Source organism: Crocodylus porosus, unplaced genomic scaffold, assembly GCF_001723895.1.
Source record: "Crocodylus porosus isolate Cpor-Errol unplaced genomic scaffold, CroPor_comp1, whole genome shotgun sequence".
Classification (NCBI taxonomy): Eukaryota; Metazoa; Chordata; order Crocodylia; family Crocodylidae; genus Crocodylus; species Crocodylus porosus.
This window is the reverse complement of record NW_017728931.1, coordinates 66,194,133-66,211,898: the sequence shown is the minus strand read 5'-3', so window position 1 is coordinate 66,211,898 and position 17,766 is coordinate 66,194,133. Positions and strand designations below refer to the sequence as shown.

Below are 17,766 nucleotides of genomic sequence, written 5' to 3'. Positions count from 1 at the left end.
ACTGCAAGACCATTTCAGGCTGGACATAAGGCAGAATTTCTTTACTGTCCGAGCCCCCAAGGTTTGGAACAGTCTGCTATCAGAGGTGGTTTAAGCATCTACTTTGAACACCTTTAAGAGAAAATTGGATGCTTATCATGCTGGGAAGCTATGACCCCAACCGACTTCCTGCCCTTTGGGCAGGGGGGGCTGGACTTGATGATCTTCTGAGGTCCCTTCCAGCCCTAATGTCTATGAAATCTATGAAATCTACCATACTATCCAGCCAAGGGGGGATAAACCAAGGTTGTCAAGGGCCCCAAGGCCTGCTGCATGAAGGTACCCTACTCTCCCTAAGACAAAATGCATAGTGGTTATCATGGGAGACTCCCTCCTGAGGGGAAAATTTGCCACCCCAACCCCTAGCTTGGGAGGTCTGCTACTTCTCAGGGACCCACATCAAGGACATAGCAGAGAGGATCCCAAAAATTATCCAGCCCGCTGACCACTTCCCTATGCTCCTTATCTACGTTGGGCACAAATGACATGGCTCGGAGCAATCCCAGCCAGGTCATGAGAGACTACAGGGCTCTGGGAGTGGGGTTAGAAGGCTGGGGGTGCAGGTGGTCATTTCCTTGCTCCTCCTGGTTGTGGATCATGGGCTGAGGAGGGAGAGACGGGTTGAGGTAGTCAACCAAAGACTACGGTGCTGGTGTCATCGTGAAAGCTTTGGCTTCCATGATCACAGTCCGCTCGTTGGTGAAAGAGGCAGTAGTCTGCTGGGGAGAGATGGCCTCCACCTCACTCCGCTGGGGAGAAGGCTCTTCTCAGCCAGACTGGCTGACCTGCTTGACCGGGCTTTAAACTAAGCCCACCGGGGTTGGGTGGATTATCGCCACTGCTTGCCCACTGGGCAACCCGTGTAAATCTAGCAGGCTAAGGCACTTAAGGGAACCCACCCCTACCCTAGCCCTGGAACAATCTGTAGGGAAGGCAAGGACCCCCAATGGGACACTTACCTGCCTGTATACCAGTGCCAGAAGCTTGGGTAATAAACAGGAGGAACAGGTCCTCCTGCTAAACAAGAATGACTATGACCTCATAGGGATAACGGAGACCTGGTGGGATTCCACCTATGACTGGGCCACAGGTGAGTGCAGATAAAATGGGTGGGGGCGTAGCTCTCTATGTTAAGGACAGCTACACGTCCCTCCAAATTGACACTGGCACTCAGGAAGGATGACTGGAGTCTCTGTGGGTCAAAATACATGTGGAACATGGCTGAGGGGACATCATGGTAGGAGTCTACTACAGACCTCCTAACCAGAAACATGAGTTGGACCAGGAATTTACCAGGGAACTGGCTGAGGCTGCATGCTCTCGGTGCATGATTGTCATGGGAGACTTCAACTACCCGGACATCTCATGGGAAGAGCACTTGGCTAAATCTGATTGGTCGTAAAACTTCCTCATGTGCGTGGACAAGCTCTACCTGACTGAAGAAGTCTATGGGCCAACAAGACGTAAAGCATTGTTGGACCTGGTACTGGCCAAAGGGGATGACATAGTCAGTGACCTAAGAATTGATGGAATACTCGGTGATAGTGATCATGAGTTGACCACCTTTACTATCCATTGCAAAGCTGGCAAATCAGTCAGCAATACTGAAGTCCTCAACTTCAGGAAAGTTGACTTTGACAAACTCAGGAGGCTCGTTCTTGAGGCCCTAAGGGACCACAACTTGACTGGAAGAGGAGTCTAAGAGAAGTGGTTGCTCCTCAAGGGAGCGATACCGACAGCACAAGGGATGGCCATCCCATCTCAGAGGAAGGGTAGCAAAATGGCGCAGGAACCCCCTTGGCTCAGCAAGGAACTCGAGGACCTCCTACGCCTCAAAAGAGAGACTTATAAAGGATGGAAGGTTGGAATTACCACCAAGGAGGAGTACTCAGCACTGGTCCGTACCTGCAGGGAGCAGATCAAGAAAGCCAAGGCTGCAACCAAGCTCCATCTGGCTTCATGTATCAAGAATAACAAAAAGTCCTTTTTTAGATTTGTAGGGAGTCAAAAAAAAAAGCAAGGGTAACATTGGGCCCCTGCTGAACCAAATGGGACAGCTGCTAACTGACACCCAGGAAAAGGTCAACCTGCTTAATGAGTACTTCGTGTCGGTCTTTCATCAGTCCAGTGGGACCGCCCTGCCCAGCAAGATGAGGGACGGCCAGGCTGAGGGCATATTTATACCCAGCATCCGTGTTGATCTACTAAAGGATCACCTTGAGAGGCTGGACACCTTCAAGTCAGCTGGTCCTGACAGATTATAACCCAGGGTACTGAAGGAGCTGACAGGTGTCATAGCCCAACCATTGGCAAAAATATTCAAAAATGCGTGGCGTTCAGGTAAAGTACCTGAAGCCTAGAAGAAGACCAACGTGGTACTCATCTTCAAGAAAGGGCGGAAAGTAGATCCCAGGAATTACAGGCCAATCAGCTTGACCTCAATCCCTAGTAAAATTTTCAAGAAAATTATTAAGGAGACCCTTCTGGACAAGCTGGCTGCTGGCAACATCTTGAGGGATAGCCAACACAGGTCTGTCGTGGGTAGGTCTTGCCTAACCAATCTCATCTCCTTCTATGACCAGGTGACGTATCACCTGGACAAGGGAGAACAAATAGATGTCATATACCTGGATTTTAAAAAAGCCTTTGATCTGGTGTCCCATGACCTCCTTATGGAAAAATTGGCCAACTGAGGCCTCAGCTACACCACAGTCCAATGGCTGGGAAACTGGCTCCGAGGTTGGACCCAGAGTAGTGGCTGATGGCAGTGAGTCACTATGGCACTCCATGACAGTGGTGTCCCCCAAGGCTCTGTCCTTGGACCGGTTTTCTTCAACATCTTTATCAACGATGTGGACATCGGTGTTGAACGCACTGGCTAAGTTGTCACAGCTGGTAAGGCAAACAAAACCCTGGCTTACATTTACAGATCCTTCTCAAGTAAATCTCAGGATGTCATCCTCCTGCTTTACTCAGCCTTGGTGAGGCTGCAGCTGGAGTACTGCATCCAATTCTGGGCTCTGCAATTCAAGAAGGATGTTGAGAAGCTTGAGAGAGTCCAGAGGAGAGCCACATACATGATCAGAGAGCAAGAGAATAGGCCTTACGAAGAGAGACTGAGAGCCATGGGACTCTTCAGTCTGGAAAAGCACAGGCTCAGGGGGGACCTGGTGGCTGCCTATAAGTATACAAGGGGTGTTCATCAGGATCTGGGAGAACGTCTGTTTACCAGGGTGCCCCAAGGAAAAACAAGGACCAACAGTCAGAAACTCCTACAAGACCGTTTTAAGTTGGACATAAGAAAAACATTTCTTTACTGTCTGAGCCCCCAAGACCTGGAATAGACTCCCTCCAGATGTGGTGCGGGCACCTACTCTGGACTTATTCAAGAAACACTTGGATGCTTATCTTGCTAGGGTCCTTTAACCCTAGCTGACTTCCTACCCCTGGGGCAGGGGGCTGGACTTGATGATCTTTGAGGTCCTTCCAGCCCTAACATCTAGGAAATCTATGAAAATATTATGTTCTGTAAAAGACAATTCTCTATAAAACTTTATCTTGATAGAAATGAATTAATCATCTCATTATAATTTAGTGGTGGCTATTACATTAACTAAAGCACAAGGGATTATAATTTGCTCACATACTATGTAAAAACAGAATAAAGTCCAAATGAATATATATATAGTTGCCAAGAGTATATGTGCATGAGCAGACACTCAAAAATGCACCAGTTTTGAATTAAAAGAAATACTTTCCCCAACCTGAAAACAATTAAGAACCAAATCCATTACAAGGAAGGTTTAAAAATAAAAAATGGCATAATTTGGAAACTGTTTAAAAACATTTTATCAGATGACCACACAGCAACACTCTCACTAATGAGCAGGAAGGCTGCACAGATTTAAAAAAACAAACACACAAACAAACAAAAAACCCCAAAGCAAATTGCTAGCTTAGATGGGAAGCAAAGGCATCTACTAAAAAAAGAATATATATATGACTAGTATATATTCATAGATGCCTTTGCTTCCCATCTAAGCCATCAGTTTACTTTTCATTTTTCTTTGTAAATCAATGCAGCCTATATAAATAAGCCTATTATATACATTTAAAATATATATACACATATCATATGTAACAAAGGAAAGCACAAGCAAAAGGCAATGAACATGTATCAAATTAACAACTGGAGAAGATGAATATAGAAATAAAAAGGGCACAAAGAACAGTCAATAGGAAAAATAATGAAAAAAAGAATTTGATTATATATAGGAAAAAGAAGAATTTTAGCATAATATTGTTAGATGTAAATGATAAAACTGTGAACAGCAACACAGAAAGAGCAGAAGCATTCAATAAATATCAAAATCCAATAAATATCTATTTGAAGATAGGACTTTTGTAGAATTTAAGATGTAATTTAGGCATATTTAAGGTATTTAAATCATTTCATTGCTTAAAGAAATGTTAAAATAAGTATTGATGACTTACTCTCTGCTGCTTCTCTTTTAAAGTTAACTGGTTCTTCAACCGTTCTACTAGGTTTTTCATTGTAGTTGTTGGTGCCCTATTATTTGCTTCTTTCTGAGCTTGTAATTCAGTTTTTACATTCAGTAATTCCTTTTCTATTTGAGATAACAGGTTTCTTAATTCATTTGCTTCATCTTTCAACTGTTTCACTTCAGCTGCATGCTTTTCTTCCAGTCTTGCATAGCAAAATAATAAATAGTTATGTCATGGAAGACTTAAATTAAGAAGCTCAAAGTACACTAGAAAGACAGAAACATTACTTTTTTGTTATTACAGGAAGTGTTTCTTATATAATTAACAAAAGAAAAAAAACATACACACATTGGGAAGTCACAAAAATTAACTGTACCTGCTATCATACAATAAAAAACACAGAAAATTCCATTATTGAACGAGTACCAAAACAGCGATTGGTTGCGCAACCTAATTTCTTTTGTGCATCAAGCCCAAAAGAAACACATTTTAAAATTACAACCTTTGTTTAATAAAGTTTTTGGGTTAGTTTCTTCTATCAAATCCTGAATTCACTAGTCTGTTAATAAATTTCACTAAAACAATACTTTGCTAAAATATGTTTAATTCAATAAATTATCTCAATTCACTTAAAACTTCAACCTAATTTGGCTAATACAATTATTATTTGAATTGTAATAATAATCTAAAGACTTACTGAGCCCTAAAATTTTCAAACTCTTTGGTTTTCATTAAAGTAATTTGCTTTTGTTTCTCTAAATCAGATGCAGTTTTCTTTAATTTTCCTAAAAGTGAAGCAAGAGAGTTGTCTTGCTCTACTACTGTTTGCTCCATTTCAGCCAGACGAATGAAATGTTTGTTTGTGGAAACTGATAAAGAAGGCTTCTTCATCAACTCCTATAAAACAAAACAAAAAAATAGCCATGATTACTATCATATGCCTTATACAAGGAACAATTACTATCATTTCTTTTTTCAAAGTTGAATCTAAATATAATCAAGCAGCAATATTGAACCCATATTTCATAACTAAATTAAATGACTCATAACAAAGGGCTTAAAGGTTAGCTACCCCGAGTATTTTCAGAAGGTCTCTTTATACCTAAGGAACAGTTGCAAAACTGGTTAAAGGTTGACGGTCAATGTATCAGAAAACAGTACCAAAAGATAATACTGTAGTATAATAGAGAAGACTGACAAAAAGAATAGAAAAAAATGAAAGACTTCTTACTTTAGGACTAGCACCAGCTGAATTATGCATTAGCACACTGCACACCAAGTTTGCTCAATGACAATTCTCTTTCTCTTTCAGTAATGCTGTATTGATAGCCCCACATTTTTATTGTGGACTGAAAAACTGCTTTTGTTATGGTGGGTTAATATTTTTTCATTTGCAGAGAAAGAGGGCAAATGGCCCTAAAACACTGCTTTCCTTCCAAAACTTACCAGTGCAGTTTCTTTGAATTTATTAAGTGAATTGTCAGCATACAATTCTAGCTTTTGATGTAGGACCCTGAGATCTTCTTCATGTTTCTTTGCAATTTCTGCTTCCTCCTATAAGGACAAAATGAACATATAATCTAATTTCATAATCATCAAGAAATCTATACGACTTCTGTGCTTTCCTTGTTAACCTCTTGACTATTTAGAAATATGATCATAGTTTTCTAGTTCCTTCTGAAAGCACTGAGAAAAGGGACAATTTTCCTTTAACTTGCAAATTGCCAGACAAAACAGAGTTTAGAAATTTTGTATGTATGTGTGCACGTGCATGCGCACTTGCATGCACATATGGATGTATGTGTGTGCGCACATGCACATGGACATGTGTGCTTGCACACTTCCAAGCTACCAAGGCTGGTACCACTCTTCATTCAGGCTGGCAATCCAAGGAATACTTAACAGGATTACTGAGGAATCGCTTCTTCCTTATCTACATAGACCAGGGGCAGGAAATTATTTTGGGTGGAGGGCCGCTTACCAAGTTGTGGTAAGCTGTTGAGGGCCACATGGGTAGCCACACCCCTTGACAGATGTCCCGCCCCCTGGTCACTATCTTGGGACTATGTCCCAATGTCTTGGGACTAATGTCCTACGGCCAGCACCAATGGGTCCCAGAGCAGGGTGCAGGCTCACAAGGGTCTGTGGAGCCAGGCTGGACTGCACCAGCAGGGAGAGGGGGGAGCTGGCCCAGCTCCGTAGAGCCCCTGCCAGCTGGGACCCTATACCCCTGCCGCCCTGCCCTGGGCCCTGCTGGCACCGGCCCTGGGACACAGGTGTGGGCCCTGCTCCTGTACCCACTCACTCCCAGCGCCCCACAGCCCCAAGGTACAGACGGGGGGCAGTGTGCAGCCCAGCCAACCCCCTGCTCACCGGCAGGGAAGGAGCTGGTGCTGAGCATGGGGGAAAAGCGGTGCTTTGCCCGCCCCATGGTCGGCGTTCCCTACTGCAGTCACTTGTAGCACGTGTGGGGCTGTCCTGAGTAGGCACAGGCGGTCCTAGGCAGGCTGTGAGCAGCCGCAGTGCGGGGTGTGGGACACAGGGAGGGGGAGGGGCCGCTTTTCCCTGCGCTTAGCACCAACTTGTAAACCGCCCCCGCTGCCAGCCTCGGCCCCGCACCAGCTCAGGGCTCGCTTGTCGGGGCTGTGTGGCGGGAGCAGCTGCAGCTTCCGGCTGGGGAGGGGCAGGGCTGGGTGGGCCCTGCTGTTGCAGGAGCTCTCCAGGGCTTCCCCTGGGTCCTACCGCCCTTGGTTCCTATCATCTCTGAATCATCTTTGACAAGAACCAAGGACAGATACATTTTAAATTTTCTAAATTTTTTTTAGGGGCCCCGTGGGCTGGGTAGAAAGGCCTCACGGGCTGGATCCAGCCCATGGGCCATATTTTACCCACCCCTGACAGACCCTTAAAAAATGAAGACAATTTCAAGGCTCTCAACCTTGTTTTACTTATTACATCTCTATTCCTCCATGCCTAAGGGCCACCGGTAACCTGCCAGGGTAACATCAGAGGCCTGGTAAATCTATAAGTTGTGCAAGATTGAGTGTAATCCTAGGAGGATTTCCACTGGAAAATGTAACTTGAAAGTGGCCCTCAGAGCTTGAGCTTGTCACACAATTTTGCTCTAAACCATCAGTCTTAAGGGATTTCTCCCTAATTTTTTCTTGTCCCTTATAGCTCCCTACAATCGAATCTTGTCTGCTCTCAGTTTATGCGATAGTCTCAGTTTACATCCTTCACTCAAGCTTTCTCCCTAATCTGTTCTTGCTGTGGGAGAAGTCTACTCCCAAACCTTTACTCTTGTGGTATATCAGAAACTTACAGTCTATCTTTAATATGCACCAACTTCGCCTTATTTTTTTATATAATAATACTTATACGGCTACTGAATGAATGTTTCCAGAACAGCAATCATAGAATCACATTTTACAATGAGATCTACATGCATGGGCAAATCTAGGATTTTGAAAAAGAAAAGGGGCTGAAGATGGTTTGGCACATCACATATAAACACAACACATTTTTCTCTAGTAAAAAAACTGAGATGCTTTACTAATAAGCTAGGAGGCCAGCACTTTATTATTCAGTTTAAAATCAAAGCAAAATCAAATACAAGCACGGGATTGCACAAATTTGCAGAAGTTAAAAAAAACACCAAAAAACTAGGCAAAAAATAGTCAAAAGTCATTATCAGAGATGTATGCCTTATTCAGAATCATGTAAGAGAATCAAGCCTTCTTGAGCATCTTGACAGTGTCCCCAATTTTCAGTCATTTATTTCTATACCTAAGTTACCAGAGCTGACTTAAGGTTTTTAGCTAGAGCTAAAAACAGTCTACAGGCTCTGAAGTAGGAGATAGAGAGTACCAGGAATGGTTACCGGACAGCAAAATTGCAGAAGAAAGGATAGTTTGAATAGTGGAACATCAAGACCATTGAAAAGAAGAGAGGGTCCTTAATACTTGTGGAATAGAGATAGATTAGCAGGAATCAGGGAAACGGCAATGAACCATTAAGTCAATTGACTCTTTCAGCACTGCCTAAATAGAAATGCTGCTGCCCCTCCCAGGCAGTTAGTTTTAAAGCTGGAGTGGAGCAGGAATCAAAGGGGGGGGTGCAACTGCAATACTCCCCTCCCCGGGACCCACCCTTGGTTTGCATCATTTCTATCCCTCCATAACTGCTAGATGAACAACACCATGACCTCCTATAAGCACAGCATTTTGATTTTTTCCCCCTACAAAAGTACATGAAAAACTACACAAATCTGGAATAACATGACTAGTCCATTTGCAAACTTTACTTCCTGATTCTGCTATGCTAAAACAACTCCAAACAAGACAATTTGATATATAAACTCTTTGAATACAAGAGGATAGAAAATTGTTCTTTACACAATAAGAACTGCATAATAAAGTTCTGGCTAGGACTGCACCAAAAGTGGATTGGGCAAAAAAACTCAGGAGCTGTAAGCAAAATAATACAAATCAATGCAAAAAGTGTAAATACCTCTCTTGCTTTTGCAAGAAGATGCTGATACTTTTTCAAGACTTCTTCTTTCTGATTTAATCTTGCTTGCATATTTTTAATGGTTTGGTGGGAAACTTTCAGAGCATGGTGGCCCTCTGAGTCATCATCTTTTCTACCTAACTCAGCTATAAGCCTCTCTCTTTCTGATGTGGCAGGTAATCGAAGTCTTAGTTCATTTATAACTTTATCTCTTGACAAAATATTCTGTTCTGCTTTCCACAAAGCAGCTTCCTTCTCTTTCAGTTTCTACAATAAAGGAAATCATTATTGTTACAGAAATTGATACTAAAAAGTTTTTTTTTAATTAAAATGTATCAAAAAAGGCCTAAATTTAACAACAAGCTAAATACGCTGTATGTTCAATGTTGTCCACTTGGAATTTGATATATATTGAACCAAATCACTCTCCATTTTTTTTGTTTTGTTATTAAGCTTAATTTTCACACCACAACATATTGATAAAATAAGTTTGGTAACAGAAACAGTTTAATTTAGTGTTTTCAAAAGATTACTATATATAAATTGCCAAATGAAGGTCAAAATGAACTGCCATGAGTACAGAATGGTTTTTTTTGAAAATTTATACATAATGAAATATTAGGAAAAAATGGAAAAAATGCAAGATCCAGTTCACTGTGTCGTTCACACACATGCATTATATATTTGCAGTGTTTGACTTAAAAAAATAAATAAATAAATAAAAGAACACAGATTTTTAAATTTGGGGCCCTATCTTCTCATCAGTAATGTTACTGGTTAAATATTAACAAACTTAGTTTTCACTACAGAGTTCTAATTAACTCTAATTAGCATTTAGAAACCTCATTTTTTTTACAGTCCCCGAACCTTGATTTACTAAATAAGCAATCAGCAATGTTTCCAATTTCTCTCTCTAATTAGTCCTAAGGGAAAATAATTTACATTTAATGATAATGATAGAATTTTATACTCTGAGGGTGTATCTACACATGCTATTAAAGCAACAAAATGAGCTCCAGTTTGCACTGGAGTCAGCTGCTCTCAGGCACAGCATTTATACATGCGCCCAAGACTGCAGCACTTTGAACCAGGGCAGAGCAGCCCTAGGCTGACAGCAGGTTCAGGGGGGTCAGCCCTGAGTTCCACGTAGTGGCAGTGGCGGCAGAGGGGCTGGCTGGGCCACAAGGGTGCTAAAGTGCAGGGCTAGACAGCAGGCAGGCCCCCATGCTTTAGCAACATTGTGCCTCAGTCAACCCATCACCATCTACACGTGCATTACAGTGCATGCAATTACTCCACCATAGGATAGTACTGTCTTTGTCAGTATTACTATCCTACAGCAGAGTCAGTTAAATTTGCCGCATCCTAATACAGGCGCACATGTAGACTGTGACACTCTACTGCAGAGCTAATTAGCAGGGCTGTGCAAAGCTTTGGTAGCTGATTCAATTCGGAGGAGATTCAGCCCATTTCAGGGACCAAATCTCTACATCTGAATCAATTGGGAGGTCAATTAAAAGCTCCAAATCTATTCAAAGCATCCAAATCAATTCGGAAAAGCTTCGGAAAATATTTGGCCACTTCAGAGATTCTGCCATAGACTAAACAAGCAACTGACACAGCTGCCTCCAGCTGCTAAGCCTGTTGGGGATGGGGGGGGAAGCAAAGGGTTGTGGGGGAGGGAGGGGATGGGACTGGTACAAGCTGTCCAGCTGAGGCGGGGGGTGCATTACTCAGGGAGAGGGCATGGGGGTGTGGAATGCGGGTGCGGCATTGCTGGGAGTGGGGGCTCTGTCCTGCTGCTGCTTGTCAAGCCAGGACCGGGGGGACACACGAGATACAGGTGCGGCTCTCTTGAGGAAGAAGGGGGCAAGTGGCATTAGAGCAAAACCCCTGCTCCCAGCGCTGCCAAGCCCACAACCCGCGCACCCCTCCCCACCACGCTGGCTGGCAAGAGGCAGCAGGGCAGAGCCCCCACTTCCAATGCTGATGCAGGCACAGTAGTGCTGGGAGTGGGGCTGCCCTGATGAAGCCCAGAGCAAGCTGAGCGTGCATCATACCCCCACCCCACACCGGTTGGGCAAACGGCAGCAGGACACAGTCCCCATTACAAGTGCTACCGTGCCTGCATCCCATGCCTCCCTGCACTAGCTGGTAAATGGCAGTGCTGCTTGCCTGCCTGCACCAACTGGCAAGTGACAACAGGGCAGAGTCTCCACTCTTAGCGCTGATGAGGGTGTGGCAGCACTGGGAGCAAAGGCTATGCTCTGCTACTGCCCGAAGTGAGCCACACCTGCATCGTGCCCCCCACCCCCCCGAGCTGGCTGGGCCATGCAGCGGATGGGACCAGGCAGGGGAGCCATGGGGGATTCTCCCATGGTGTCCACTGCCAGGGCAGAGGCAGGCACAGCTGGAGGAGACGCAGGAGAAGACCCCATGGCTGCCTTGCCCGGCCCCAGCCTCCTGGCACTTAAAGGAAAAGAAAAAAAAAGTGCCGCACTGACCAACTCTGTCCGTGGCCATCAGGACCCCTGAGAGCTCATGGCAGAGCACCCCTCACACAGCATGGGACAGTGGGAGGCTGCGGGAATCACCCCCCCCCCACTTGGCACCCACGCAGCAGCTGTGGCATTGTGTGGGTGCAGAGCAGCTCAGCAGGGCGTCACGTACTGTCTGGGAGCTGGGGCAGTCAGCCGGAGCCCAGCACTGCTCAGCCCCAGTGGCCCTAGCTCCCAGGCAGTGCGCAGCACCCTGCCAAGCTGTGCTGCACCTGTGCCATGGGGCAGCTGCTAAGCAGGTGCCAGGCGGAGGTAGGGGTTGCAATCCCCTCTACCCCCCCACTGTCCCGCACTACATGGGGGGGCTCTGTCACGAGCCCTCAAAGGCCCTTATCCTTGCTGCTGCAGCTGATGAGTGTGGGGGGAAGCTGGGGCTCAGCAGGGGATGGGGCTCAGCAGGGCAGCCATGGGAGCTTCTCCTGCAGCTCCCCCAATCCGGAGAGAGGCAAGCACAGCTGGAGGAGTAGTGTGAGAACCTGCAACCGCCCAGCTGTGCCCGTCTCTCCCTGGCCAATTTTTAGTTCCAAAACAGTGCCAAATCAGCATCCTATCTCCTATTCCAATTCAGCCTAATCGAATGGGGCAGCGATTCAAATCACCAAAGCGAATCACTGTTCTCTGAATTGGCTGAATCCAAATCTGAATCGAATGCTTCCCTATTCACACAGGCCTAGTAGTTAGTCAACTCCACAGTAAAGCACATGTGCAGATGTACCCCGAGTGAAATACTCTAATAGGATTTAAAGTTTTTTGGTTTCTTTTGTTCATAAAGAGCAAGTCAAGTGACCTTTTCATAAGTTAGATATTGAGCCACTCACCGCAGATACTCTTTTCTTTTAGTGCCTTGCAAAACACATCAGAAAAATTCAGGTAAATATATTTACTCTTTGTTATGTGCACGTGTTCTTTTTTATTAAATTAACCATCTAATTACCTCTTCTAATGATTTGCAGGTTGACCGAGTTTCCAAGATTGTTCGAACATGCTCCCTAATTTTTCTCAAAGCTAGTTCAAGCTGCTGGGGAAGGGGCACGCTAGAGTCTGGAATGGATCCTGTAGCCTCTTCAACCTATACAAAAAGAATAGACATGAACATTATTTCTTTGACAAGTCTAATCAGCAATTAATTATTAATTTAGTCTGTCAGCATAGGTACCCTTCGAGCAGTACTAAGGATTTCGTTTTGCTGACGTTCATATATATCCAGCTGACGTTCTAATTCTACTTCTCTCTGATCCCAGGCCATCTGTCGCTCTTCATGAAACTGCAAAAATGGATTTAAAAGAGATTTCAAGTGAAATCACAGCCCTCATTATCAATGAGAAGTTTACTCCTAATTTCCAGAGTGTAAAGATTGCACACCTACTTTACAAAATTTGAAAGCAATACATCTCATCTATAACATATCCAAACATGATTAAGTATACAGTTAGGGCATTTAAGCTAAGGGTGTTTTAAAATTGTAGCAGAAGTATTTTAACAATCCTTTATGAAACAAAAAGAATTTTTGTTAGTTGAATATAGTGCAGATGTTTATACCTTATTTTGCTGTACAATTTCTTCTTCCAGACTGTTGATTGTACGTTCATACTCAGAAATGATATTATTCAAATATTTCATCTCTTCTTTTTGCTTGACTAATTCTCGATTTAGTTTAAGTTCCTGGAGACGAAGCTCCTCCATTTTCATATGCCATTCAATTACCTGATAAAGAATTGTACAAACTGATATAATAATTTGTCAAGTCATGAACTTTTAGATGTTACCTGTAACTGTAACTGCGATGCTGCAGTCTTTGTTTAACCAGCAGGAAGGAAACATAACATGAGAACATCTTCAGAAATGGTGGATAACCAGAGCGGTTTATGTACACTGAAGAGAGCAGGTAGATAAATGTCCCTATCCTCCCAGAGTACTCTTTCAAACCAGAATAGTTGTTGTAGATCAGTACTTATTCTATAAAAAGGCTAGTTTCCAAACAAATTGGAGTCCAAAGTGGATTCTGAAGAAGACATCTGCAGAGACAGTTCAGCCTATTGACACTTGAGTGGACTAAAACAGTCCCTCTGGCCTAAAAGGTCTAGTTGCTTTGACATAAGCAGGCCAGAGTGCATTCACAAAGCTAGTATATGCCACAGGCTACGTTATTGTAGACCCTGTTTTTCTATGCTGGGCTGATGCAGCTTGTTTTTCTGCAAGATCTGATAATAAAAATGCTTGTTATGAATAAAAAGGGTTGTCATGGTGCATTCCACCCATTTCTGGAGCAGATGGCTCCTGGTACCAAGAGGGGGAAAATGATAAAATAAGACATAACCCAAGTTGTTGATGAAAAATGGAAAACTGGCTTAATTGGCAGCTACCTGACTAAAGGACTATAAATATTAGACATTTTTCCCTTTACCTTCTCTCTTGCCTCCCCTTTCCCTTCCCCTCCTCCCCTCCCCTCCCCTTTTCTTTCCCCTCATTCTAATGAAGCCTAAGAACTGAAGACATCTGACTTCCCTTCAAGGAACCTGCTCTGAGATGCCTGGCTAGCTTTCGAGACGTGTATTATTAGGACTGGTAATACACCATTACTTGCTTGCTAAGATTATATCTATATGCATGCTTGGAGTTAATGCTTTATAATGTTTAATAAAACTAATTTATTAAAGAGACAACTGGGTCCTCGTCTGGAGAGAATAAAATAGATTCTCATTTGGAGAGAACTGAAGCATACTTTAATGCAATATCAACCCTACTGTTTGCTCTCTCTCAGTTTGGAAGGAGAACTAGCTACCACTGGTTCTTAGCGCAGCACATCCCCCTTAAAAAGCTCCTAATGCAGAGCGCAGTAAGAAAAACACTTCTTTTCTTTACGCCCCACAAATCCTCACATGATAAGAGGGCAGTGGGGTTCCTGCAATAGGCTGGGATCAGGTTTGAGGAGGGGGTACTGACATCAGCACTCAGAAAAGCAGAAATGATTACAGTAGGAACAATGCATGATATATTAACGCACTGTGTTTTATCGATGAATAGTTTCCTAGATGACGTATCAAAGTTGCGGCTCAAATTACATCCCTTGCATTTGCATAGTTGGGACAGAAGATTTCAGGAATTTGGTATCTTTTCCAAAGTGAAATTAAATTTACAAAACTACCAAGAAGCATTTATATATAAGAACTACAACTATTTGAAACAATAACTAACTCATATATCACCAACTGCTCTAAAAGCCTTGGAGACTGGTTTAAAAATTAAAAATACCCAGGCCATTATAATCACCAAATGAACGAAAATGCCTTTAAACACAGAATGCAATACACACACACACATATGTGTGCACATGCACACACACTAATTTGCAACAGAAAAGACTGGCGCTTACCCAGTTGAAAGACAATTCTACTAAGAATGACAGAGTTACCTGAACTAAAATTTGTCTGGACAGTTGCGTTAATTTCCCTACTTTGAGACCCCATCTACACATTGCACTGAAGGCAGGGACAGGTAAAATATGGCACGCAGGCTGGATATGGCCTGCCAGGTCATTCTATATGGCCCATGGGGCCCCTAAAAAAAAGTTAGAAAATGAATTATCATCTTCCCATTGCTACCTGTGAAAGATGACAAGGCACCAGCAGCAGCAGAACCTAGAAGCTGGTGGCACAATCTCATGGCAGCAGTAGCAAGGCCCACCCGGCCCTGCCCCAACCCTCTGCTCCCTCCCAGACCCCATCTGAAAGCTTCTGCCTAACTAGTAGTAGCCGAATGTAGCTGGTAAATAGTGGAGAGGTACCTGGGGAGTCAGATGTTAGGCACATTATAATGTGTCATAAATCCAATGTCTATATTTAGTCCATGAGTTTTTGTATCCAGTAGGTTGATAAAGTGAAGGCTGATGAAGTGAAGTATTTGAGTTGGTCTAATAAAAGATATAAGATTTACCCAAAGAACCTTGTCTGCCTATGTCCTTAGACCAACACGGCTTTAACTTATACCCGACATGGCAAAATTAACATTTATTTGAGGATATAACAAGCAGTCATACCTTTTGTGCTCCTCTTGTATCTTTCAATGTGCCTATTAACTCTTCTAAACCTTTCAGCTTTAACTCCATCTCGAGTGCTTTGTTTTCTGCATTTCGACGTTCTTCTTGGGCACTCTGAACTTCTTCCATGATTTTCAATTTGTCATTCTGTAGCTGAATCATGGTTTTAGAGAATTTCTCCTGTTGTGCCAAGGGCAGAGCACCACAAAACTGTCGTCGCAGAGACTGCACTGTCTGATGTAGATGTCTGACTCTATGTCTCCCTTCTAGCCGGGCATAATATAATGCTTGTTCTTTGTCATCAAGCTTTTGTTCCAGGCGTAAATTACAGATCTCCATCTTTTGAAGTTTTAGTGTAAGTGTCTCTACCTTCCCCACAGCAGTGGACTCACTAATTTGGAGGGCTACAATATGCTGATGTAGTTTTGCAATAAGTGCTTTTTCATCCGACTCTGCCTAGGGACCAAAAAATATAGCACAGACAATTTAAGTATATAAAATCATTCATATAAAATGAAATACATTTCTGCATGCACTGTAAATGATTAATAAACTATTGCAGAATCTCCTGAAAAAAAATAAATAAAGAAGTTTTATTGTATTTCCTTGCATATAACCTGCATCTTTCCCCCAAAAAACAGCTGAGGAAAAATGGGGTATGCATTACATGCAAGGAAAGTGGGTAATAAAAACTGACAGGGGAAAGGGGCTGATGGAGTGGCTGCACTAATTGCCACACCTCTGGGAGCCCTGGAATTAATGTTTCCACTGCCTCTTACTTCCCCCACCTCCATCGCCAGATGTCCAGACCTCTAGAGAGCCTTCATCCCCCATCTGTGTGCTGAATCAACCTCGCACATGGAACTGGCCCATACCTAGACACAGCACACCAGAACCGACCCAGAATACGACCCCAGGGCTGGTACAGCTGTGCCTGACCAAGTGTGCTGGTTCTAGAACCACATATTGGGTTGAACCCAGTGTGCTGGGTTTAGGGCTGGTGCATAACCCCCAGTCCTGATATGCAACTTCCAACCCTGACACACATGCCCCCAGTACTAGTGCATGGCCCCTGAGCTTCAGAGACCCCAGACCTCAGGTACTTACACTTACTCTAAGGTAAGACCTTTCTTTTTCTGTCTTTGGGTCCTTCCCAATATAGGGTGCATGTTATATTTAGGGGTGATAAAATATGGTATTCCCTCCCTTAGAAAAATATAAATTAGTTTTATGTCTCCATAAATGCAGACTTGATCATACCTGAAAATCTAAAACTTGTATTCTAAGGGATTCAATTTCCTTCTCTCTGGATTGCTGGCGTGCCTCTAGTGCTGCAACCTGCATTTTGGCAATATCAGACACCTCTCTTAACCTTAGACAAAACAACAAAGACATTGTGCAAATTAAAAATAGTAAATACTCCATCAAGCAAAAATGGTCGAGTTGTCAATAAAATATTAAGTTGGCCCATACAGGAGGTCCTGAAGAGAAGCACTTAAGGCATAGTAAAATGTTTAATGTTTTCATATATTCTATCATTTCCAAGTTGATGTCCCCACTTACTACACTATACTATCCCTGTTATTAAAACTGTTGATAATTTCCATTCATCCATACCTTCTAAACATTATTCCAATAAATGCACCTATGTATAGGCTTACCTAAAAGTGCTAAAGGTTAAAGAATTTTTTGTGGGCCATTATCTTTTATTGATCAAACTACATATTTGAGAGGGATTTAGACAAGTTTTCAGGTACAAAATAGAAGGTTGTTCTATGCCTGAAAACATGTAAATCTCATCCAACCCTGCAGCTGGTCCAATAAAAGATAATGTCCACAAAGATACTGTCCCTCTCACATATTTTGTGAACAATCTTGGATACAACCCCGTGAGAGGTAGAAGAGGGAAAGGGGCCAGGAGGCTTCCCTGGCTGACCAGAGAAATCCAGGGCAGACTAAGGGCCAAAAGGGGAGCACATAACAAGTGGAAACAGGGAGAGATCACCAAAGAGGAATATACCTCTTCTGCTCGTGCTTGTAGGGAGGCAGTTAGACAGGCCAAAGCTACCATGGAGCTGAGGATGGCAACCCAAGTAAAAGACAATAAGAAATTGTTTT

General features: G+C 43.3%; 1 protein-coding gene across 7 annotated transcripts in view; it reads right to left on the bottom strand.

The window, feature by feature from the left end:
• Positions 1 to 17,766, bottom strand: part of CEP290 (centrosomal protein 290) — a 100,365-nt gene that overhangs the window by 40,355 nt on the left and 42,244 nt on the right. For all 7 annotated transcript variants that reach the window (XM_019545272.1, XM_019545271.1, XM_019545273.1 and 4 more), the window contains 9 exons: positions 16,909 to 17,020; positions 15,649 to 16,104; positions 13,152 to 13,316; positions 12,769 to 12,876; positions 12,547 to 12,681; positions 9,055 to 9,321; positions 5,992 to 6,099; positions 5,243 to 5,442; positions 4,534 to 4,747 (listed from right to left, as the gene is read on the bottom strand). In XM_019545272.1, coding sequence (XP_019400817.1) covers positions 4,534 to 4,747; positions 5,243 to 5,442; positions 5,992 to 6,099; positions 9,055 to 9,321; positions 12,547 to 12,681; positions 12,769 to 12,876; positions 13,152 to 13,316; positions 15,649 to 16,104; positions 16,909 to 17,020 — 1,765 coding nt within the window. The remainder of the gene's footprint in view (positions 1 to 4,533; positions 4,748 to 5,242; positions 5,443 to 5,991; positions 6,100 to 9,054; positions 9,322 to 12,546; positions 12,682 to 12,768; positions 12,877 to 13,151; positions 13,317 to 15,648; positions 16,105 to 16,908; positions 17,021 to 17,766) is intronic.